Below are 25,223 nucleotides of genomic sequence, written 5' to 3' on the forward strand. Positions count from 1 at the left end.
ACATGCAATGAAATGCAGTCATTGCCTGGTAACAACTTATTCCAACCTATCTTGCTCAGATTTTCAGGTCTTTTGTAAAGCTGCTGTGCAAAACACAACTGAGATGCACTTGAGGTTAGTTTATAAAAGCAAAATATTATTTGCCCACCAACAGTTGGAACTGCAGGCTCTGAAGAAGTGTAGTGGTTTCTATTTCTGACACCCCCATAATTTATTGAGTGATGCACATTTTTCAGAATTGAAGCAGCATGAATCACATGTATTTAAGTCAGCAGAGTATTCTCAGGAACTGGGAGCTAATACAACACCATGTACTTGCAAGTAACTTCTTTGGAATTGGGATTTTTAAAGTTTCACTTCAAGAGAAAGGCAAAAAGGAAGTCCTGCACAGATGCTACATTATACTGCAGAATTAAACTATTGCTCAACATTTTGTGGTGAGATTTGGATTTTTGTAAAAATGCCTGGGAATTTTGCACACTCTTTTAAAGTTTTAAAAATCAACATCCTCAGGGAACTCTGAAAATATCAGACTGAGCCTGTACCCTTCTAGTAGAGAAAAAATTGTCAAAGCTTCCCACAAGTGAAGTCATTGAATTATCTTTCTTGAGTCTGCAGACTGCTTATGCAAGCCCTCTTTTCCATCAACATGCTGCTTGTTCTGAATCCCGTTTTATCTTTAAGCTCTCCATGTTGTCACTAAGCAGATCCAGTCTCAGCACAAAATCCTGCAGCACAGTGGCTTGATGATGGAACTGAACAAACCAGCAGCTGATTTAAGCTAAGTCATCCCCACAAACACATCCTCCTTTTAAGATTTAATTAAGCTGCCTGTATTTTCACTTTCCAAAGGGACTCCTCAAGCTGCTGCACATTCTGGACAGCAGGAGCACCTGGCTGAAGCCTGCCCCAGCTCAGGGGTACCTGCCCACACCTCACAGGAATTAACAAGTCGCACTTCTGGATGCTGCCCTGAGCCTTACATAAGGGCAGTTCCTCCTGAAACCAGACAGAGAGACAAACACTTGTGAAATTTATAAACACCAAGACTGGGGAGACATCCTGTTTCCTCTCCTCACTGGAAGTTTTTCTCTTTTTAATTGGCTCTGTTCAGTCTGACTGTAACTGCAGCACAATGCTGAAGAACTTGCATTTGCTGCCTCCTGCAGAAGCTGCTTGGCAAGGTTTGGAATTTTATATTTGCTGAACAAAGCAAGGAATGATGTGCTGTCTGCTCTGGTGCCAAGCACAGGCTTAGGGGACACAGGAACAGGTAAAAACAATCAGGGAGGGATAAATATGAAGAGGTCTGGGAGCACAGACTGTTACAAGTGCCTCATCCCACAGGTGAGAGAACAGCCTGAATTCTCATTAGCATCTCTAGCCCGAATCTAACCAGAGGATAAAGTGTCTGGACAGAGTAACAGATAACAATAATTGTTATTTTCTTTGCTAGGCATAGTTTGTAGTCCTAGATTTGCACACAGAGAAAATACCCCTGCATTTCCTCACACAGTTACAAGCTGACATCTCTAAAGCTAAAGATTCAACACAGGAGTTACCAGCATTACAATGCTCACGCTCATTCTTTGGGGTGCAAATTTTAGTTTTATACCTTAACATTTTTGTCTTTTAAACAAACCAAGGACAGTTTGAGCTTACCAGTCAACGACAGAACATATTCCTCATGTCAGAGCAGAGGTAACCAAGCAGAACCTTGTCATGCAAGCAGGCTGCTTTCCCTGGCTTACCCAAATCCTCCAGCGCTGGCTGCTGCCGTCCCCTCGCCGAACACTTTGCCTCCCGTTGAGCCCAGAGGGCTTGAAAAGGTTGGGGCTGAACCGAATGCTGGCACCCCTCCAAACCCAGGGGATCCCCCAAAAGTGGGAGGGCTGCCAAACACTGGAGCAGCACCGAAGCCACCTGAGCAAAACAGAGGCAAAAAAGGGGACAGGAATATCACATAAACGATAAGGCAGAGAGAGAAAACAAAGAGCAGCTTTCCAGGTAGGTAATGGGGTGTGCATCCTATCATATGGACATCAATTTATGGAATTAATTCCAATCTGCAGGGTGTTTTGTTGTAAGAGATATGGGTAAGAGAAATGCCTGAATGCATGAAAGAAAACTGCAACTGGCAAGTCTCCCCCATCTCTGACGATCAGAGAGTAATGCAAACTCGGGTTTTAAGTGATTCAAGGATGCAAAGATTCAGGAGGTAGGGTATGATTTAATTCTGGTTTAAGTGGTGGAAACTAAAATGGAAGGATTAAATGCCAGGTCAGTGGAACTGCCTGCAGGGAATCAAGAACTCATCTCTGCTCTTGGCAATGTCTGTTCAGGGGTTAGCTGCCTCCTGCAGCTCTGAATGGATTTCTACCCAGATTATTTCTTTCTATGTTCATCTGCTGATATTACTGGCCTGTTTAACTGTGGAACATGAAGGACACCTGCTCTTTTATTTGACCAGGGATGAGGATGGGATACCACTGCACCTTTTAATACCCAGGGTGAAATTCCAGTCCATGCCAAGGTAATGGATACTGTTTGGCTGTAAACACAAAAGGTCTGGAAAAAAAATAAATGCTAGGCCTGAATTATTTAAATGCAGATCAGATATTTTGTTACCTCTATCTCTAGGAAGTTAAGAGCATTTATCCCAGGGGCTGAAGCTTTGGTCAGCAAACACTCTTTAGCAACGTATATTAACATTTTTCACTTTCCTTTTTCCACTATTTTAAGTAGTGAAATGGGGATAAAAGAGGTTACAAAACCCAGAGCAAAGCTTGTAAGATAATATTCCAAGGAAGTATCTAAAATAAGAAAAATGTATTCAGTTCCATGTTCTGTACTCTTAACTTTACAGAACATATGACCAGAACTAAATTACACAGCTCTCAGCTCTTAAACTGCAATGGGAATTTTTGGAATGAACACCTGAGGATGCTGCATAAGAGAGTAAAATTCAGCCTCGGACCCACCAGTTAAAGCTCCATTCACTCAGCCATCAGTTATTTTTCATTTATTGTTCAGAGACAATTCTTGTCCATGCACCGAGTCCAGGCTGTGCACAGCTCAGTGCAGAACAGCAAATATCTCCCAGACAGTGAGGGCTGTCCTAGTGGGTGCTCCCCAAAGTACCTGCTTTGTTTGGAGTGGAGAACCCAAAGCCTTGGGAGGCCACACTTCCACCACCAGAGCTGAAAGTGCCTGTAGGCTTCTGCTCTCCAAAGGAGGAGCTGCCAAAGCCAAAAGTCTTTGCTCCGCTGTTTCCAAATAAGCTCGAAGAATCTGGGGAGATGAAGAATATTTATAAACAGCCAATACTCAAGAAGACAATATTCTACACTGCACTTCATTAGCTGAAGCAGGAGAAAGGAAAATGACTTTTCTTTCCACAAGCCCCAAGCACACAATGAACATCACACTGACAACAGCACAGGGAGAAGCCAAGTTTTCCCTAATTCCTACAGGACTTTGTAGCTGCACCAAGATCCATTCTGGATTTGATAGACCACTAACAAGCCTTTATTGCTGCAATCTAGTAAATCACCAGGAGGGATGATTTGTTTAGATGCATCCTGTGCCCCAGTCAGTAAAAGACAATTCCTCAAGTGAGGAATCCCAGCAGCTACAATCAGTTTCTCCAGACAACACAAATATCAGCAAACCACAAATTAAAGGTTCTCAGCTGTTTTGGCAATGCTCAGTATTTCTACACAAGATTATCTAACAGGACCTTAAAGTAGGAGCCAAACTTCTCCAGCCTTACTGAGAAATAACTCATTTTTTCATCCTTCGTGAGCCTACAGGGAGTTTTTGCATCTGGAGGCAGGACACAGAACAACCAAAGCTTTTCTCTGATGAACCATCTGTTTTGTTTCATCACAAACCTCAGAATTGCATTAAATGATTAAATTAGCAAAGTTAGAAAACTGACCTCAACCATTAATCCCAATGGATCATTAAAGATGTAATAAAATAAATGGATTTTCTCTCTTAAGGCTTGAAGTGCTACTTCTAACCACTTGCAGCACTAATTTTACAGCTTCCCTTTGCTTCCCAACTTTCATGTTCAGTCACTGCTTCCCCCTCTTTGTGCTTTCTACCTGCCTATCCATATGTCACAGCAAATTCTGATAAAGTACCTTGCATGTGCTGCATAAAGACATTAATTTTTAGGCAGAGGTTCACAAAAATTCTCTCCCTCTCATATTGATTCGTTGCAATTTTTACAGTCCTAGGGCGATGAGAGATGATCAAAGCTTTCTAACTTCCAACCAAGTTGGAAGCAGAAACTCAGTGACAAGAATTTTGAGTATTTCATTTTAAGGAAGGATTTAGACAAGAATTCTCTACAGAATATAGATATTATTCACACTTCTTGTTTGTTTCAATGGCTTCCCTACTTGTTTTCCATAAACCTAGAAGAAAAATTCTGGATTACACATCACACATGCACTGGTTACTCCCTCAAAGCCTTTCATATTAACACAGAATTTACTCAAAAACAACCAGCAGAGAAGCAGATGGGCTCACAAAAAGCAGATGGAAATCACAGCACATTTTGTATTCTTGTTTTGTTCACTTACTCTGGGAAGCTGCAGATCCAAATCCTCCACTGGAGGAACTGAAGGGATTCTTGTTGGCTGCATCCTGGCTTGGCTTTCCTCCCAAACCACTGAAGAAGCCTCCACCTCTCCCACCACTTCCAGCTCCAAACAAGCTTCCACTGGAAGAAGATGGCTGCTAGAACACAAAAAAAGGACAAAAAGGGGATTTAAGCAAAGTCAAGGCAGCACGTGTTCCCCCCAGGCTGCTCTGCCTGGGCCTTTTCTCTGGATGTCTGAAGGGGCTGACAAACCAGCCAGCAATCACCTTCCAAAATGGAATGCCATGAAATTTTATTTAAGTCTCTCTTAAATCTTGTCCACAGCACAGAATAATGCCTTTGAGACTTGCCCTACACTTGCCCTACTTTCCACATGGCATGGAATAAAGGCAGGAGACTCACTGAATCTATCTTATCTTGAATGTGATAAAATGTTTGTGTCTCCATGCCCCCTGCAGTATTCATGCAGATGCTGCTTTGGTGCTTACCACAACAGCAAATATTTCCAGTACAGATGGGACACATTTTATTTAATACATCAAACTATATTTTAAAAACTAAATCAGAAATAGGGAAGCCTGACCAAGTCCCCCACATGTAACAGCCCTACAAAAAGCCATAAATACTTGCCTGGCCAAAGACAGTGCCTCCAGTATTTGCTGCTTGCCCAAACACAGAACCTGTGTTACTAGAACCAAAACCTAAGAGGAAAAAAAAAGAAAAATTAACCACCAAAACTATTACCAGAGTGTAAGACCAGGACAGGATAAGGACAGGTCTTCCATGCCAAAACACAAGGATACAAATGATGTTAGCAAACATATCTAGGCTGGACCAATACAAAACACGTGCCAACACACAAATAATAATTTACACTGAAAGTTTATATCAAAATCATTCTCATTCTCTCTTTGGCCAACCTAAAAACAGACAATAGAAGGCTTTTTCACTTGTGGGACTGTTGCTAACACTAAGAGAATAGGATTTCTGTTAACATGGCTACAATAACACTGCAAGTCGTGCACAAGCACTGGAGCATTCTGATTGCCCTTGTGTAAAGAGGATCTGAGCTTTGTTACCTGAAGACTCCTGTTAAAGATAATGAAATGTTTTGATTAAAAAAAGAACTCCCCTTTCGATTTCCCAGTTCACTTAAATGTGCCTTTTGTAATAAAACTTGAATCTCTATAATTAGGAACACCTTTCTCAAGCAGAGTTCACTTCCCACCATTTAACTATTCTCTGCTACTGTAGTTAAAATGAGCAAGCAGTTGCCTGCAGTGCCATCATCTTTAATTAAATGAACCTAATTAGTTTTTCTTCTTTGGAAATACATGCTCTCCATTATTACTATGCACTTGTCACTTTTCCCTGGGAGCTCTCTGAAGATTGTACAGAAAAACCTTTGGAAAAGCCCCAACAATATACTGGAGAACAAAAAGGGACTGACCAAGGAGGTTTGGTCTGTGCAGGAATCCAATTTAACTGTGTGGACAGGTAGCTGATGCTCCTGTTACTGCTATATTTAATTTTTGAGATGGTTCCAAATGCAGAAGTGGATTTAACAGATTTTTCCCTGCAAATCCACCACTTTGAGGGCCTAAATTTTTTTTTTTTTGGCCATCCCAGCTGATGACAGAGTGTTACACCTGGCTGTACATCCTCTGTTGCATGTGTTCAGTGCAGGCCACTGAGGGAAGTGCTGCATCTGTGTTTATTCATTGCCTTGGTTATGGTTCCAGAGCTGCTCTGCCCCTTTCATGCAACAATTTACATTTCCAGTTATTGTGCAACAGGCAGGACAATATGTAATTCAAAATTAAATTAAGGTAGACTAGTAAGTATAAAATGAAGGCAGGACTGGCTGACAAGGCTACATTCAGAGGCCTGCTGATGAATAGTGAAGCAGAGCAAAAGCTTCTTTTGCCTCCAACATTAGGCTGCTTCTCACATCCACTGCAGCTCTTGTTCTTACTAACTGAAAATAAAATAGAACAAAACCAAAAAAATGAGACCCATCAGGTGCAATAGGGGGGAAAAAAGGCATTAATGCCATGCTGCTTTACACCCTCCAAGCCAGACAGTGCCAACACTCTGCCCTTACCTGAGGCCTGGCAGAAGCTGAAGCCAGCAGAGGACGTGGTGGTGGTGACAGCAGCAGTGCTCCCAAACACAGATCCCCCCTGCCCAAAGCCAGAGCTCTGCCCAAACACAGGAGGGCTGCTCTGCCCAAAGAGCACCCCCCCTGTGCTGGCAGGCTGCCCAAAGGAGAAGGAGCTGGCACTGTTGGTGCTGGCTGGGGCTCCAAAAACATTCCCACTGCTCGAGGCTGCTGTGGAAGCCGCTGGCTGGCCAAAGGCTGGCATTGTCCCAAAACCAGACTGGCTGAAGGTAAAGCCACTTGAAGAACTGCTTGCAGGCTGTCCAAAGACTGGTGCTTGCCCAAAGGCTGGCTGGCCAAAGCCTCCCGTGGTGGTGGTGCCAAAAGCAGAAGCACCAAAGGCTGAGGTGGCAGCCTGGGTGGTGGCAGTGGCCGTGGACAGAGTGCTGGTGGTGAGCTGCCCAAAGGGAGAGGATGCTGTGGTACCTGCTGGGAGCTGTCCAAAAACTGGGGGTGTGGAAGGAGGGGCAGCAGCTTCCCCAGCAGGCTGGGTAAATGCTGAGCCAGAAGAGCTGGAACTCGGTGGCTGAGAGAACACTGAGGAGCCTGCAGACGTGGGGGCAAACACAGAGGCACCAACAGCTGCACTCTGCACACCTGTAGTAACATCAGAGGTGGCAGCCAGAGCACCTGTGGCTTCTGCAGGAGAGGCAGGAGAGGCAACACTTGCTGTGGAGGTTGCTGCTGACACATTCTGATCTGCAGGAGTGGCTGTGGAGACAGCAGGAGGCACTGGAGCCTTCAGATCACTGGTGGAGGTGGGAGCAGCCACGGGCTCGGGGGCAGGAGGTGCCACTGTGGTCCCAGAGCCCTCTGGGACGGTGTCCCCAGCTGTGGCCTGGGGTAAGGCTGGCTCTTTTAGTGGCTCTGAGAGCTGTGCCTGGGGCTGTGGCACTGCAGCTGAAGACCCAGCTGCTCCAGCTTCGTTTTCAGATGGTTTTTCTGAACCTGGTGGTAATTTGGCATCCCCTGCAGACTTACTGGAAGTTGCAGCAGGGACAGCAGTTTGTGATGAACTTGAGAAACCTCCAAAGGAGAGGGATGTCGAAGCAGGGAGAGTAGAAGGGGCAGAGGTGGAAGTGCTCATACTGTTTGTTTGCTGAATACCAAATGAAAAGGTGGGTTTGCTGCCACCAGAGCTTCCAAGATTAAACACCCCAGAAGAGCCTGTGTTGGTTAACTGGACATTGCCAAAGAGACTGCCCGTGGCACTGGTGCTGATGGACAGGGGTGCTGTGCCAGCTGATGTGACTGAGGTTGAAGCAGCTTCTCCAGCTTTTCCTAAAGTCAGGGGAGGAGTAAAACTAAACCCAGAAGATATTGTAGACACTTTAGTTGACTGTGTTCCTGCAGCACTGGTGGATGGTGCTTTACTGGTGGTCTTGGCATTATCATCCACTTGACCAACCCGTAGTCCTGAGAAGCTCCCAAGAGTTTCCCCAGCTAGGTTGCCCTGAAACAAGTGATCTCCTGGTTTGGATGGAGCAATATCCAACTTGCCAGAGGTTGTGGGGGGAGCAGAAGATGATGCTGCAGCAGCTTTGGTTGACTGGGTGCCATCTGCTGAGGAGCTACTTCCTACTACACCTCCTGGAGCACCTGCTGGTTTGTGGGACCCAAACACAAAGGAGGAGGCCTCTGGAATTGCTCCAAGTTTGGAATTCCCAGCAAACAAAAATGAGTCTGGCTGGGCTGATTCTTTTGCAGGAGCTGTCAGTGAGAGAGACAGAGGAAACAAATTGAGTTAAGGTATGCAAAGCTCATTTATCATTCTTGCAATAATGGCCCATTTTAGTGCTTCACAGACTGTCAGTGCTCTTGCCTCAAAGCTACAAAGCCTCTGTCCATCAGGTAACTGCAGCCTTCACATCCATTCAGGACACAACAGTGACGCCTGAAGCCTTTATGGCCAGGGTGGCAGTGACAAACACTGTTAGTGTCACATCACAGCCTCCACTTAACCATCCTTCTCTCTGAGTACAGACAACTCCAGCCTTTGGCTCCCATTTCTTTTCCAGCAGTTTGATAAAAACATGAAAGACCTGGTTATTACAGATCATTTTCTACTGACACCACTCTCACCTCTTCTTACTTGGTTCAGGTAAAAAAATTCCTGACATTTACTACAGCACTTTCTTTTTAAACCAATGGCTCAGAACAGTTAAGGTCATAAAAATACTTTCTGACACTTGAAGAGTTTTCTACAAAATCAAATCTTTCTTTACCAATTCAGCTATTTACAGACCACCAACCAGTTTTGATACAGCTTGTTTTCAGCTTTGAAAAACTAGAGAAAAACTCTCAAAGGTAATTGCCTGCCCTCCATTTCTAACCTACACTGCTGTCCAACAGTGTGAAACTGCTAAAGTTTTAAGGGAGACTGAGCTAGTTTTATTTAATGGACTGTCATTTCATTTCTGTGCACCAAATTCTGACTAGAAAACACTTCACTGGTGTTTGGACAAAGAACAGGAAATCTGCATGGAGATCAAACAACAAAGAGCAAAAGCTTTTTACCAGATCTGGTATTATCCTTGTGTTTTCCTCTTTATTAAGTATATTTAAGTGACTGACACTCAACAATGTAACTTTATTTTCCTCCTGAGGCCCTGAAATTACATTCTGTAGTTCTTCCATTACCAATTAGAGACAGAGGTGCTCCTACCAGCTCACAGAACAGAGTGAAGTACCTGCCCTCACACAATGTTGTGGTTTACAAGTCTGCCTCCTGTACCTCCCACTCCTGCTTTATCTCTGTTATTTACCTAAGCTTTTATGTTCATCTCCAAATTTTAAGCCCACTTCATTCTCTCTGCTTAACATCAAGACCATCAGTAGCATTACTGTAGCTGTGATGTCTAAGGATAGAAACAAGCCAAGATTTGTAAGAAGAGGTGATGTCTTTTATCAGAGGAACCAACAAAACTGGGAGCAAATTTTTTTACTGTATGATCTCATCTGCAAGACTGAAATTAAAGGCAGAAAGCTTCAAAAATATTACAGAGCAGGTTTTATCAGCTCCCCTTGATGAGACTCAACAAGTAGGGTGTACCTATGGCATGGAAAGGCAGCCTCTGTATTGCCACTTCAATTTTGGCAGCAACACAAAGCCATTCCAAGCACTTCCCTCTGATTACTAAATGCTCAGTGGATAACAGTTTATGTCAGTCCACCTCAGCAACCTTAAATCTACAGATTAAAAACAGCAGAGGAAATGACTACAGATGTTACCCTTTCCATAAACTAGTGCCTCCTAAATGTTCTTGGCAACAAATATTTTGCTTAATTGACAGGTGGGTGGCCCAGATTTCTGTATTACAGGGGAGAACCCAACATGTGTATGAAATGTTACTGCAATCTTAGTAATAGAAGTGCAACACACAACAAGAACCACATGGGTTAGGAAGAGTAAACACTCTGTTAAGAGGGAAGAGATGCTGTTTGCACAACTCTCCCAGACTAACCTTGAGAGGGAGCGAGGCTGGCAGGCGTCTGTGAGGAAGCAGCTGATGTGACGCCACCAAAATTAAATACAGGCCTAGGAGGAGAGGGGAGAAAGGGAAAGAATGACTTAGCTCAAAGTGCTGAAATTTCCAACCATATGATGAGCACAACTCAGAGGTTCAGACTTCCAGTACAGACTTGCACAAAGCCAGGCACACAGGAACAGTTTCTCCAAGGATTAACAGCAAGAGAGAAGCATACACACACACTGTGCTTCACTGGTTCCCTCTCTGAAAAGGCTTCTAGAGGGTTAAAGAGAGCCAGGGTTCAAAGTTCTTTTGACCACCCTCATTCTTCCATGTTCTTTCCTTTCTGCTGTGTATTTCTTCCTCATGCACCAAAACCTGATGGATTTGGGGAGACTGGTGAGAGGAAAAACCACAGGGGCAGCTACAGTTTGAAAGAGCTAAAAGGGAAGAATCAGTGCATGTGCAGAAGGGAATGACTGGATACAACCATCCATCAAAAAGGAGATCACTCATAGCAAGACAGAAATGAAAAGTTATCATGACTATTTTACACTGAAAATATTTTGTCTTGCAAAAAGACTGTGATCTTTCATAATGAGTCTTGCAGAGATCTTCATTCCCTGAGGCTTTTTAAGCTTTCTCTGATTCTCAAAGACCAGCTGCTGATACAGAAGTCAGGCCATGGGACTAAGACATCACTGACAGCAGCACTGTATTTAGCATATGGTTTACACACTGAGGCACTGCACATGGGACAAAGGCAGGGTTGTTTGCTTTTTGTATCTGAATTTCCATCACTCAAAAGGACTCTTTTAGCCCTCTGAAGAGCCCAGCAAGGCATTTGGGTAGTATTCACTTAAAAAATGTGCAGAGAAATGGGTAAGACTGGAAGAAACCACCCATTTGAATGTGTGTGTATTCCGAAATACTTAATGTTGCCAACTTCACAGAGAAATTCACTTGAGTGGTAGACCAGTAAACATGCAGAACTTCAAACAATCATTCCTAAGGAATTATCCCTCTCCCTTAAACATAAGATATAACCAAATAAACATTTTTGCTATCCCTGAAATTCCATAAGAAAGATTTCAGAGTAACTGTATGTTCATAACATGTGCCTTGCTTTGTGTTATTGTTATGTAACAAATATCACCAGATGGCTTGGGGCCCCTCTTGTCACCTTTATGAACTGATTACTTTTCCAAGCCAAAACACAAAATTTGTTCTGCTGTATTAAAATGAAGAAGTAATTCAGTGAGTGTGACCATCAGTACATATTTCATGTCCTAACAGGGAATTTGTTTATCAGTAGATAAAACCCAAAAGCAAGCCAGTCATCCTTTACTCTTGATTAGTTATACACTGAAAATTCTCAGAGCAACATGATATTGTGTCAAGAGTCTCACAGACCTTGAGACCTCAGTCAGGCTTCCACAAACAAGGTCTTCAAAGGACTCTGGTACAACCCCTGCCCTCCCAGCCTAACATTTGCAGGTGCCATTTTACAGTTCTGCACAGCTTGTAGGCAACACCTGCTGTAACAGCCAAAACTCATATTTAATGTCAACCACAAAGAAATTTAATGTTCATACAGACCCTGCAGAAGAAAACAAGGGGGTTTTGTTAAGCTGTGAAGTTGTTGCTTGTACTGATGTCACAGTAGAAGAAACAGCTGTAACTGTTTTTACTGTCCCTTGTCCTGTAAGTTACAAGAACAACAAATAAATATACTTTTAAAATAAATTTACAAATTAAAAAAAAATAAACAAGGCATCCTGTCATCTATCTATTAGAAAAGCAGGGATTAGCTTGCACGCACAGTCTGTAATTTAATAAATTTCTAATAAAAAGGAAGTGCTATCAAATTCAGGAGCTGACATTTTCAATAAACCAAAATTTAAGAAGCATTTGCCAAGTCAAATATGATTCCTAGCTATTTTTACTGCTTCTTACCCCTGGCTAAGAGGCAACCTACATCCACGGATTAAAGGCAAAAGACCAACAGAGATGGATTGCAGACATTTATGCAAGAGGCTTATAAAACCATGTCCAATGCAAGCATTATTATCTAATACACATTAAAAATCAATTGCTTCCTTCCTCTAATGTTTCCTCTTTCCCTGTTAAGTTGTAAACTGAGCATTCCTTTCTTTAGAAGCTTCCCAACTGTATGAGACTGATCCCTGTGTCTGAAGTGGCTCCCAAGTTGGTCCTACAGCTCAGTGCTCAATAGATCCTGCACAGGAATTAGATCAAGCTGGTTCAGGTACTCCTATAATGCTGTGTGGCTAAAAATCAAATCAGCACATTTAAAATCAGCAGGATTTTAATGTTTTAAAAACGAGACCTGCTTTGAATTTGCTGTCAAACCACAGTAGCCTTGTGGAAGATGTGCTTTCAGCATTCCCTGATAAGAGCTACAAGCCCTGAGTTCACTCTGAACAAGGAATTGTATCACTAAATTCTAGATGCAGGAACAGACAAAACACAGGGAGTATAGACAACCACTCTCCTGCACTTCTGTACCTTTTTTTTTTACAAATTCTCCCCCTCAAGACTGGCACAGCAACCTCTCAGTGGAGGCAAAACTCTTCTCAGTATCCTCATTCTCTGGACTGTGCACCCTGACATCTTGCAAGAGACATCAGGCTTTATTTCCAACTCACCTGAGCTCTTGTTGCCAGATGATGTTGGAGCAGCTGTGGATGCCACAGGAGAGGGTGCACACACAGAGGAAGGTGGAATCTGGCTCTTCATTGAGCTTGTGAGAGATGTCTAAAAACACAGCACCACTTCAGGTCAGTGAAGTCTGTCCATTAACAAAGGTCTTTCTGACTCTGGTTTGCCATTATCAGTGTCATGCAGTGACTTAAGAATAAAATAGAGGTGGGTGGCTGCAGCACTTAGGAGCGCTCTGCACTCTTGGGCCCATTATGCCTTGACACTTAAATAGAGGGTCAGTCCTCAGACTTTTCAACAAGCCAGCAAGCCTCTGTGGGCAGCAGCTCAATGATTTCAGAGGACAAAGACTTCTGCATTGGGGATTTTTGATGCATAGATATAAAACCCAGCAGCTTGTCAACTATTAAGCAATATTTTCAGTAGAATAACAGGGTAATAAAGAACTCTCTCCCCCTTGATTTCCTGTAACTTACTTTTTTAATGTGGAATTTAGTTGCAGCTACATAATACAGCTTCCTTTGCTGTTAGCTGCAACCATCACTGCAGCAAGGCTGTGGCCATTAGAAAGCTGCATGTCCTCAGAAGTGAGAAAAGACAAGACATAACATAAGATATGCCTGACATCACACTGTCAAGGTCACAGATACAGAAATGGTTTGTCAAGAATGCAGGGCAAGCTATGAAAATGAAACCCCCAAACTCTGCTGAGCATGCCCAGGTAAGTATTCCACAGGGAAAGGGCTCTGTATCAAAATACCTGCTTAGCTTGATTTGTAGCAACAGTTGCCAAAACTTGATGGACTGCCTGGGCTGCAGAGTGAGGTACAGATGATCTTAAAAAAAAAATTAAACAATTATATGAATAACTAGTCTGAAAGAGGATTTCCTCTCCTCTCAGAAAGACCAGCTCCCAGAAGCCTTGAACAACAGCCACTATTAAAGATTCCACACACAACTCCAAAAGAACAAATCTGATTAGAGAATAAACCTCTTAAATGAATCAGTCACATTTAACAAAGGAAGTCTGTAAATGTGTTTAAACCTCTAGACTGAAATGATCAAGTCTTCTCCAGACACTCTTGTCTCTGAACAGAGTCAGGGCTTTCTATTTTACAGGGAGTTGATGAAAAATCAGCAGGTAAGGGGATTACAATTTTATGCCTAGTGGATAACAAATTTAAGCAGCTTCCTCCACAATGTGGAGTCCAGACACGTACATGCAATACTTAGAAATGCTGAGTAAGTTGGGAGGGGGTGGAGGGAGCATTTCCTGTCTTTGAAGTGCACTATAAACACTGACAAAGTCATGGAAAGAACTGTGATAAAATTAATCTATATTCTACATTGTAAATTTGGTATTTTTGACCATGAAATAAAAACCCCCAGACAATTGCTGCAGAATGGCAGCACCTCATGGGCTGCAGGATCTGACCTTGGCACTGTGGGGCACCAACAAATCAAATCAGGGCAACTTGGGAACAGCCAACCAGTTTTAGCATCTCAAGGCTGTGGTCCACCAGGTTCACAAGCTTCACTGGCCAACAGCAGAAGATTCCAGAAGCTTAAATTAAACCATGATTGCATTCTCTTGGTGGCAAAGCCCAGCTTTCTCACCCAGGCAGGCTCTCTCCATCTTGACTTGGACCAGAAGTTCCCTAAGGCAATAACCAATCTCTGGCTGAGGATGCAAATCCCAGACCCTGAGCAAATTTGGGCATCCAAAGCTGTCTGTCTGCTAAAGCATGAGGATTCCCAAACTGCATTTACTGTTTAGTCAGCTGCAGGCCAATTCACAGGAATTTTCTACCAAGAGGACACAGATATGACACATTTTGCATGGACATTTATCTTGGATATGGTTTTGTGCCTTGAACAGCTTTGCTTTACTAGAAAGTCCTTCTTTCCTTCCAGCCATGAGTACCCTCTCTACATTGCCTGGCCTGGATTTGCCCTCTGCCCAAAACAGAAGTACAGCAAACAATGAAAACTTCAAGATTAACACTGGAAAAAGTTGGTGTTGGGATGGTGCAGCTGTAGATTTCAAGCTTATACTGAACAAAAAAAGAAAACAACAAAAGTCTGAAATTCATCAGAGGGTGGGACTTGATCTCAACATCATTTGACAATGCTGTGAAAATGCTGAGTTTGACTTCAGTTGTGGAGAAAGGATTATCTTTTCACTGAAAACTGGACTGGGACCACCAACACACCCAGTCATAGGCCACTGAACAACTGATAACAACTGAAAAATCATTCCTGCTTACCAACCAAAGAGTGTGCTGTGGCAGCAAAACACAGCCAGGATGTCTGAAGTAGCAAAAAGTGGTGAATTAACTTTGCTGGGTGAATGCTCTTCATTTCAGTGCTGAATCTGACTGGCAGGCATGGCTCATTTGGGTAGAATTTTTAGAAAGTACATTTCTATGAGGTCAGCTATAAAGTAAAACTGTAGAAAGCCTCCAAGATATCAAGCTAGCTGGTGCTCTATAAATTAGAGATATCAATCAATACTGACAATCTAAAACTACTTGAAAGTAAGACAGGTCTTTAACTACAGTTCAGCTGAAAACCAATCTCATTACATATTGCTCATTCACAATCTTCTCTGTGCACAGCCAGTACTTTCTACTTTTTTTCATCATAGTTCTGATGAAACAGAGGGTGGAAAACTCTTCCTGGTCACAACATTACAGCAAAAAAATTCCTAAGTAGAGCTGTCTACAAATTTGACTTTCAAAAAATGTAGCAATTCCCCTCCCCACTCCAGTTTATCACTTTTAGGAAGAAATAAAATAGCAACAAGCACCCAAGCTGTTTCTCAATTAAAATGCAAAAGAAACCATGAAGTAAATGTCAAGGTCTCCAGTTGAGTACCACCACTGTGAGACTGTTTCCTCTTTAAAAAGCTGAATTAAAGAAATTGTACCTTTTTTTCTTTGACAGTGAAGAGTACACACAAATGTGTGAAAGCCAGTGGTGATGCAACAACAGCAATTGTTCCAGGAGCTGCACATACAGCTCACTGTTATATGGATAAAGCATTTGCAACTTTGAGATATGTAGTGAATTTATCCCTCTTCATGCACTAAGCCCAACTTTGCACAAACTTCTCAGCACTGCCCTGAACTGGCCATGCACTGCCCTGGTCTTAAGCAACAGCATGAACTTTAAGTTAAGACAGTTCCAAGGTCATTACAATGACAGGGCAAAAGCCTAGTCCTAGGCTGGTGACAGAGCCTGTGATAAGGAAGAAATCTCTGGAATGAGCTGAGCTGGCTGCTGTCTGCAGGAAGCAGAGTAGGGAAGCCAAGTGTTACAGCTAACTCACAAGAAATGGTAACAAATTCAAGGGTAAATACCAGAAGTCAATGTTCCTACTTTACTCCTGAGGAAGAGCCCTGCAGCTCTGAAAGGTTCCAAAGGGACTGACCCCTAGTGACACCCAACCCTTCAGTCAAAATTCTGGTGTTAAAACATTTGAGACAAGTTTCCAGAAAAGCCAGAGCACAGCTCTCCCTCCCTTCAGGGGGTGAATCTGGGAACAGACAGAAGAGGCATAACTCCAGAGAAGGTTCTCTCAGCAAAGGATGACAAAGTAGAAGGAAAACATCTGGACAGCCTGAAGTCACAGACCACACTCAGTGACAGAGAGCTGCAATTCCCTCACTGAAAGAGGTAGAGCAGAGGCAGTGATTTGAGAGATAACAAATTTCATATTAGCAGTAAAACCACGGAATCCCAAAAGGAGAAGATGCACATAAATGCATTTCACAGACAAATGGAGAAGGAGGTTAATACTGGTCTCATCATGTTGTATTCTTGTTGTATTCATATTTCTCAGGTCCCATACTGTACCAAGCTGTTCTTCTCTGCAGCACAGCTCTTCATGTATTCTCAGGGGCTCCTCCTGGGCTCTTGACCCACCCCTTTTTATTCCAGTTACCTTCACGAGCTACATCTGCTGCCCAACTAAGGACTTTGCAGCTGTAGCTCATTTGGAGCAACTCAGACCTACACAGATCTTACAATACATAGATCTTAACAGGGACTCTCTCCATAACAATACATTTATTCAGGCCCCCACATCATCATTTGTTCAGGACAAGCCATTAGCAATTCCTTGAATGACCTGGTAAGATTTTTCTTTCTTTAATTCTTTCTTTCAATCCACAAACCCAATACTCGTCTAAATGCACCCACTTCAGATCTTACACGGCCAGACTCAGTAAAACACTGCTACTGCTCCCCACTGGCAGATGTGCTCCAGTGCAGATGCTACCAAAGGGCACAGAAAGAGAGGCAGCACTCACTCACCCTATAACTGCAGAGACCGCACTGCTGGACAGTGCACCAGACTTGAGTTCTCGAACGTTCACCACCTGAGGAACATTCTTCAGAGTGGATTCAGTCAGGGAGGTGCTCACAGCTTGAAGGAACAGGAAAAAAAAAAAGACAAAAAAAAACCCCAGATGTAAAGAAAAACTCTATATTAAGCATTTCATTTCATTCAGTATGGCCTGAATAATTCCAAGAGCGTCCATCCAAGATTCTAGAACATATATAGTGTACCTGGCCTGAAATATTTGGAACCTCAGATTTCATTAAGGACAAAAGAAGTGGGCAGCAATCTATATAGTTGGTACATTTTTTGTTTGCTGAGCAAATGTAATTATTGTGAACTCTCTCTTACCAACATTGTAACATTTTTTGTTAACAGAAACGGGAGTTTCTCAGGTATTCTGTACTAGCAGCTTACAGGAAAAAGGAAGACAAAGGAACACTGGATAGCTCAGAGGTGCAACAACTACAGATGTGTGCCACATTTTGTTTGATGATCTCCTCCTTTGAGAGCACTAAATCCTTGTGAAAGCCCCACTGAGCTGCTCAGAGGTCACTTGGGCAATTAGCCATCCTTTTACCTGGGGACTGGTTTGCAGCCATCTGCCTCTGCAGAGCTGCAGCAGCAGCTGCTTGTGGTGCTGGAACAGTGACAGTGGGAGCAGGGGCTCCATGCTTCACAGTCTTTGTTGCAAGCATTGTACTGTCTGCCCCTTGTGGGATGATTCTGTTTGAAGATGCAGGCACTAAAAATAAAACAAATTAACAAAAGTATTAGTTAAATGTTTCTCTATAAACCAGGGAGTCTTTGGAAGCCTTTGCTGAGCTGCAGTTCCTCTATGTACACAGCTTCCTTCTGACAGGACGCATGTGCAGGCCATTCAAATAATCAACACAATCTGTCCCTGGCAGATTTTGGTATATCCCAAGGAATTTAGTAAGTCTCAATAGATGTAATTTCAATACACTAGAGGATTTCCAATTTGCTGTAACAGACACTTCTGCTGACACCTTATTTTTCTCTCTGGCTGCAGAGATTAAAGAAACTTCTCTTGCCCAAGGAAAACCGAGTGTATGCAAATGCAGCTCTTACTGAGATTTGCTGGGCTCAGACCTCCTAACCCTGGCCACAGATGCAGCAGTATTCCAGCTTCTTAGGCTTTGGGCAATATTTTAGGTCACTGAAATTTGAAAGAAGCAGGCTATCACAAAAACACAATCAGTGAGTCAAGGTGTTTTAGTGCCTTTAGCTCAAGTTCATGAGGTTACAAAGCCACTCTGTTACTGCTCCTGGGAACCTGGCAAAGTAAATCTGCATCCTGCAATCTCATTTCTCCAGGGCCTGAAGCACTGGCAGTGGATAACACAGTAGTTAAAGCTTCCCACAAGACCACATTGAGGAGAGACACTGCAAACACAACTCACACAAAGTACCCAGGGAGAGGTGCTGTTTCCCAAAGGATGGAGACTGAGCCATCAAGCCAGGCTGGATTGAGGGAGTTCGGACCACGGGAGCATGACGAGGGACCTGGACTGGGGCAGCCTCTTCTTCCTGGTCCACTGCTTGGGAATCATCATTCTCCAGGGACTGGGAAACTGAGGATGTTGAGCTGACTTCATCCAAATCTTCATAATATCTTGTGGACAAGAAGGCAGATCGGGACAAACTTGCTGCAACGTCAGAACCAAAATTCAGTATTAAGCTGAGGGAACCATCCAGTGTAACAGCCATGACAGATGCACCCTATTTTAGGGCAGTCTCCTATTGGCTTGTCTAACTCAAGCATTGATAGGATTTGACTTCTTAACTGCCTGCAAAGGCAGCCTTCAACCAGACAGCAACTGAAGGCAAGTCCTTCTGAGAGTAGATGGGAGAACAGAAAAGGAGAAGTAGGGGCTGAGTAGTCAAAAGCTAATTTCAGGTCTCAGTCCCACAGCAAGTAAGTCACCCTCTCAGAAAGCATATCTGACTATAGAGTCACTAAAGGCTTACCTGGAGCTGTAGACCTAATTGGTGGAGTTTTCCTCTTGGCTAGAAAATTCCTCAGCTGTGCCTGCTTCACTGGGGATAACTTAGCTGGAAAATGGAAGGTAGTTATTAGTCTACAGTCAAACTGCAAGTAAAAAAAATAAAAAAAAGAAGGTAATTCACATTTATGGCAGGAAGAAAGGATAAATTACCAGGTGCTTTGGGCAGAGGTTTTGCATGTGATTTCAAAGTGGTTTTCATCAAATCGTTGCGCAGGCTTTCAAGGTCACTGTCAAAACTGGGACAAGGCAGAGCAGTGAAAAAACAGCAGCAGAAAAAAGAAGCCTACCAAAGCAGGAACAAAACTGGGCCAAAGTAGCCACTAGAACCACTGGCATATTTAGAAGAACAATTGGCTCCTCTAGATACTGTGTGATGCACCTTTAACTATTTTGGAAACTTCAATTCTTCCCCTGAAGTCAGACAGACAGCCAGCAGTATCTCAGCCTGGAGGCTCAATTATCCCATTTACTAAAAAACTCTTTAAACTTTTAGGGGGAAATTTCTGCTAAGCATCACACAGTGTCCACGAATACAACCAATGAACTTCTGCATTACCTGGGCATGGTTTAGTATAATCCTCAGAACATCCTGTCCTCCCATACCATGCCCACAAAACATCATTGTCTGGAGGATGCACATTACTGGGGGCAAGAGAGAGGGAGGAATTCATGTTTCACACACCTCTGAGCACTGTTGAGAGGGGAATCACTGGGAACACTCCACTGAGATGTCTGGTTGTAGAGGCGCAGCTGCTGCAGGCTGTTCACCAGGTGGTTCAGCCTCTTCCTCTGCTGGTTGATGATTTCCCGGTTGTTTGCCAGGGTGTTGAACAAAGTCTCTCGCTCAGGGACTATCAGACGCCTGCAGAGACCAGACCAAGAGACAGGGACAAGGACCATTCTGTGCATCTGGGTCACAGGCAGCAAGCAAACACCAATGGTTTAGTGATTCTGGCTACTGAAACTCAAAGTCAATCTCCAAAGCAGTTCAGTTCATTTCAAATACAGATTTCTCCTTTGAATGTGCAGTTTATTTCTTTAGCTCATTTGCTTTAAGATGCTTTATCTATTAGAAAGGTTTAATTAGCTGCCATCAATGAATTTCTGCAAAACTTCGTTTGTTTCTACAAGCACTATTTACACTGTACAGAGACACAACAAGCTTATAACATGTACGAAGCCAGAGAGTCTGAACCTATGGCTCCCATTAGGTGTCTGAGACAAGCTTCACTCGCAGATCCCTCAAAAAAAAAAAAAAAATCACACTTTTAAATAGAAAAAGGTCTTTGTCTGTTGGTTATAGACTAATTCCCAATTCACAGATGTAGTTCTGTACTCCAGTTTCAATTCCTTACTTCTGCTTTCTCTTCTGTTCCAGGTGCCGGTCCCACTCCAAATCCAGGACGTCGTTCACATCCTGAACAGCAAACTTCACGTACTGGTGCAAGCGCCGGATTTCCTGCCATGAAAAATAAAGTGAGCTTTAAATTAATTTCAGAAATCTCAGTTGGAGAAGATGAAGACACTTTGGGCTCATTAAATCCAAGCCATACAACACTTGCCTGTATTTCTGCCTGGAGAGTTTTGTCAGCACAACAGAACCCAACATGGTGAAAATTTATGTAACAATCAATAGGGTACACATTGTCCAGGGTTTGCCCTGGACATTTCACCTCAGCTCTCAACTAAGAGAAATACTGTCCACAATATTTGCAAAACACTGCCAAGTCTTTACAAAAAGGATTTTACAAACACCAGGCATTGTACAAAACAATCCTTATTTCAAATGCCACTTCCAGAGCATGAGTCATTCGGTCCCATCTTACAACACTGAAACTTCTAACAATTATAAGTGATCAAAGCTTTGCAGGCTGCTCACACGGCTCTAGAATATCAGCATTCACAGACTATGATTCATGAAAGCACTCACAAATGCTCACACCTCCCACAGTAAGGCAAGGAATTAATTTGACTTTTATAGGTAGGAAAATAAAAAGTAAAAAGCAAGGACAGAGAGTAAAGTGACTTATCCACGACCACACAGCTGCACAACTGCAGGTATGCCAGAGACCTCTGGCCCCAAGCTCTGCTCCCTAAACAAACCCAGAGCTCAGTCTCATTCCTGTGATCCCTCCTGCCTGGCATGGCACAGCCCTGGCTTGAACTCCAACCTTGTAAAATGGAAATGGGAACTGCAGCTGGTTTCAGCTCATCTCAACAGAATGCTCACCTAAATACAATGAAGCAACCAAGGAACAGAGCTTGAGAAGAATTCCACTGTAAATGCTCTCAGGATACAGCATGGAATTCTAGTGGGACCTCTCCAACCTGAAAGCAAACCCAGTGCTGCTGTGGGCTTAGTGTTTAACACTGCCAAGCCCAGGTTTCCTTTCTCCAGCACCTACATGGCAGCAACTCTCTGGATACCAAACTAGTAGAGCTGGACATCAGAAAAGTCTCAGGGTATTGAAAACTTCATGAAAACTAAGACACAAAGCTGCCTAAGGGAGCTTTTCTCACCCAGGAGAATGGGGATGATGTAGACTAAGCAAAATTTCAGAGTCAGCACACAGCTTTCTCAAAGCAAACTTCCACAAAGTTGACCCAAAAGCTCCCTCATTCCACTCAAATCCACTTCCACTTCTCTCCCACTGTGTTCTACTTTCCTCATGGTCCTTTCTCTACACAGTGAAACGCATACTTCAAGATTATCATCTCTCTGAATTCACAAGCTTAAGCTTCAAATGTCACAGCGACATGCTGGACATCAAAGCAGCCATGCAATTAAGACTGTGAATCAATCAACAGAATCCAGGTGAAGATTAGAGATCAGACCTAAAAGAAATTACTTTGTGTCAGCTGATTTCCAATAACTACATGCATGGTCTTGATACCTAATGCCACAAAGATGACATTCAATTATGCCTTCAACCTGCCAGTCAAACCTCTTGAGGAGAACTTATCAGTGTATAAAAGACCAAGTATCATTTGTAGGGCACATTCACTCTATTTTGCTTAGGGTTAAATAGCCTTCATCACCAGAGCTGTAACAAAAAGTGCTTCACCCCTACTTTCTTTCTTGTCTTTGAAAGCTTCTTTATGTACTGCTGGTTATTTTCCTTTGTGCCTCAGCTTTCAGAATATCATTAAGCTTTATGCTCCACCATCCATGAAATTAACCACACAATTCTGTAAGTCATAATAAATCATCAAATTGTTCCACAAGGCACTTGCTGAAGATAAAAATAATTCTAAGAACTCTTCTATAAAGTGTAGGAAAAAACCCAACATTCTTTTAACTAAATCCCTGAGCAAACACTACAGGCTGAGAAGGAACAGGATGTCAAGAGTCACATTCTAAGATTAGAAGACTTAGATCTCAGGTGAACTACATCCCCTTCAGGAGGAGTTTCGAATCATCACTGCAAATGGCAACAATAGAGAGGAGCTTCAGGAGAAGATTGCCAGCAGCTCTTGCAAACTCATGGAAACCAAAGCTCCCCACACATTTACTAGACTATTTACTGAAACAGCAAATACTTAGGGCAGAACAAGAATTCTAGGAACTTGCACACACAAGCCTAATTTTTATTTGATTTAAAGCTCTCTATCAGAAGTTGGCTGACATGATTCATACCTGAAGCTGTGCTTCACTCTTGGGATCCAAAGGTTTCTTATAGAGCAAGTGTAAATACCCCGAGCTACGATTCTGCTCGTTCTGTTCTTTAGCCTCTTCTACCCCTGCAAATCCCTCCAGCAGGGTTGTCTTCAGAATACTGATATCTCCATGAAGTGACTGCAAAGTGAAAAGATGGGACAAGGTTCAAGGTAACATTTTCTACCAGCACAAGGGCTCCTGCAAGCATCTGCCTGAAAGCACAAAGGCAAATGCCAGCCCCTCATTAACACAGCAGAGTCAGGTGTTCCCTCCACACTTCAGCTGTAGAGTTTTAGGAGGAACATCAGGTGAGGAACAGTCACTGCTGGTTCACAGTTTGAAGACAGCCTGCTCACCTCTGTTGTCTCTTTAATTTCCAAGAGGAAGGTGTGAAGATCCTCTGACTCAGTCCTCAGCATCTTCATTTCCTCTGGAGTCCCAACTTGGAAACAGGCTTTGGAAGTCCTGGCCTTCAGCTCGTCCATCTCCTTTTGGAAATGTGCAATCTGCAAGGCCAAGTGGAAGAAAGGGCAGCCACTGAAAACACAGCAGGGACTGGAACAAATGTCTCAGCTCTTGGATAATGCCTCTACTACATCATAAACACTGGTCACTTTGCAGCCAAAGCAGGAAATTCTTCTTGAACATTAACAGGAAAGAATATTCCATCTTCTCAGCACAGTGACTGAAGATGACTGAATAGGACACATAAATAACAACTACAAATCAGGCTGATCATCTTAGGAAAAATTTCCATTCTGATTCCTGAACTACTTACAGACACCATCAGAACACAGCTGAAGTGTTTGTGCGGCATTATGAAGAAAACTGCTTGAAAATCTCACCTCCTCCCTGATTCCTGCTATGACAGGGTCTGACTCTTTCCACTGGTGAGTCTGTTTCTCTAAAGCTGTGCTGGGGAGTGCTGATTTGCCCTGGGGGGGGGGGGGGGGGGGGGGGGGGAAAGACAAAACCAAAACAAATATTAAGGATAGATCCATTGCAACAGGGAGCTTAGAATATCAAAAAAGGCCTGGTGTTAAACTCCATTCAGACACTCTGGTTATAACAGGTAAAATACAGCTCTCTAAAGACATGCAGTGAACATTGTTTAAAATCACAGATTTGCCACTGTTTCAAAATCAGAACTTAGCTAATTCTTTGACCTAAGAACATTAGTTCAGTCCAAGGAATTCTAAGCAATTCATGGGCCATGAAAAACATTCACCCTCCAAAGAAACCAGACAAGTTCCTGTTACCTGAGCAGAGCTTGGCTTTGCTGCTGATGGGGTGACTTTGGCTGTCTTCTGTACCAAGGAAGCTGAAGGAGGATTTTGAGCAGGACGTGCCGCTGGAATTTAATAAGAACAGTAATTGATGAAGTTAAACAAAGCTTGAGGAAACAGGCTGTGATCAGAAACAATCAGCACTATCAAATCCAAAAGCAGTAGTGCTATGGGCTCCAATGCAAGAACACACCTTCCTCAGGTGCCTTTTCACTTCCATTCAACTTCTCTTGTGATCTCTGATCAATGCAGATGGAAGGTAAGGCACTGATTTGTGTGGCTGCCCAGAAACCCTCAGAGCACTGAAAACACCAGAACTTCTGGGTGAACTTAAGCAGCTGAATATAATTATTTCACACATGGCTCACTGAGAAATAGAGCACAAATGGAAAAAATGCTCAGTTTCAAGACAAAGTGATTCACATTATGATGGTGTGCCAATCAGGAGGGCCTCTGGAGCAGGAAAAGCAGCAGGAAAAACAAGCAAAAGGCCAAATGAAGCTCTCTGTGACCTAAAACTTTTAGAATGTTTTTTATAATGCTTTATTCCCAAAAATAGGGATCAGACTCCTACCTGTGGCAGGCACAGGGGATGAAGTCTTCAGTGGTGTGGCAGGAGGGGCTGCAAGAGGCATGGACTGGCTCAGAGAACCTCCAGGAGCAGTTTTGGAACTGGTTGAGAAGGAAAACATTGTGGAGGTGCTTTGCCCACTGCTGCTGGTGGGAGAAGAGGTATCTACAGCACTGAACCTGCAACAGAATGAATAAATGAATGAGTGAATGAATAAATGAATGAGCACCCCCTGGGATCAGAACTACTCAAGCTGCAGATACAAAATCACGACTGTAACTTGTGGGACAGTGGGAAGGAGCCATTCAGGATAATTTCTGAATACATGGAACCACAGAGACTTCTATCTTAGATCCTCCCATGAGCAAAAGCTAAATGCCAGCAAAAAATACTACCCTGCTTCAAATGCAC

The 25,223-nt window shown here is 43.1% G+C and overlaps 1 protein-coding gene across 3 annotated transcripts in view; it reads right to left on the reverse strand.

Annotated features, from left to right (window-relative positions):
• Positions 1 to 25,223, reverse strand: part of NUP214 (nucleoporin 214) — a 39,547-nt gene that overhangs the window by 4,289 nt on the left and 10,035 nt on the right. The window contains exons 13-33 of one of the 3 annotated variants that reach the window (XM_054284219.1): positions 24,816 to 24,991; positions 24,215 to 24,306; positions 23,801 to 23,890; positions 23,312 to 23,461; positions 22,935 to 23,093; positions 20,653 to 20,756; positions 19,980 to 20,159; positions 19,448 to 19,533; positions 19,260 to 19,343; positions 18,701 to 18,937; positions 17,848 to 18,012; positions 17,243 to 17,354; positions 13,686 to 13,761; positions 12,913 to 13,021; positions 11,843 to 11,945; positions 10,238 to 10,311; positions 6,717 to 8,483; positions 5,243 to 5,313; positions 4,593 to 4,749; positions 3,142 to 3,291; positions 1,752 to 1,923 (exon numbers count right to left, since the gene is read on the reverse strand). In XM_054284219.1, the coding sequence (XP_054140194.1) occupies positions 1,752 to 1,923; positions 3,142 to 3,291; positions 4,593 to 4,749; positions 5,243 to 5,313; positions 6,717 to 8,483; positions 10,238 to 10,311; positions 11,843 to 11,945; positions 12,913 to 13,021; positions 13,686 to 13,761; positions 17,243 to 17,354; positions 17,848 to 18,012; positions 18,701 to 18,937; positions 19,260 to 19,343; positions 19,448 to 19,533; positions 19,980 to 20,159; positions 20,653 to 20,756; positions 22,935 to 23,093; positions 23,312 to 23,461; positions 23,801 to 23,890; positions 24,215 to 24,306; positions 24,816 to 24,991 (4,314 nt within the window). Of the gene's footprint in view, positions 1 to 1,751; positions 1,924 to 3,141; positions 3,292 to 4,592; positions 4,750 to 5,242; positions 5,314 to 6,716; positions 8,484 to 10,237; positions 10,312 to 11,842; positions 11,946 to 12,912; positions 13,022 to 13,685; positions 13,762 to 17,242; positions 17,355 to 17,847; positions 18,013 to 18,691; positions 18,938 to 19,259; positions 19,344 to 19,447; positions 19,534 to 19,979; positions 20,160 to 20,652; positions 20,757 to 22,934; positions 23,094 to 23,311; positions 23,462 to 23,800; positions 23,891 to 24,214; positions 24,307 to 24,815; positions 24,992 to 25,223 lie in introns of all 3 variants that reach the window. The other 2 variants (XM_054284218.1, XM_054284217.1) reach the window with 2 other exon arrangements.

This window comes from Melozone crissalis, unplaced genomic scaffold, assembly GCF_028551555.1.
Source record: "Melozone crissalis strain CALT ecotype California unplaced genomic scaffold, PUWL_Pcris_2 ptg000041l_1, whole genome shotgun sequence".
Classification (NCBI taxonomy): domain Eukaryota; kingdom Metazoa; phylum Chordata; class Aves; order Passeriformes; family Passerellidae; genus Melozone; species Melozone crissalis.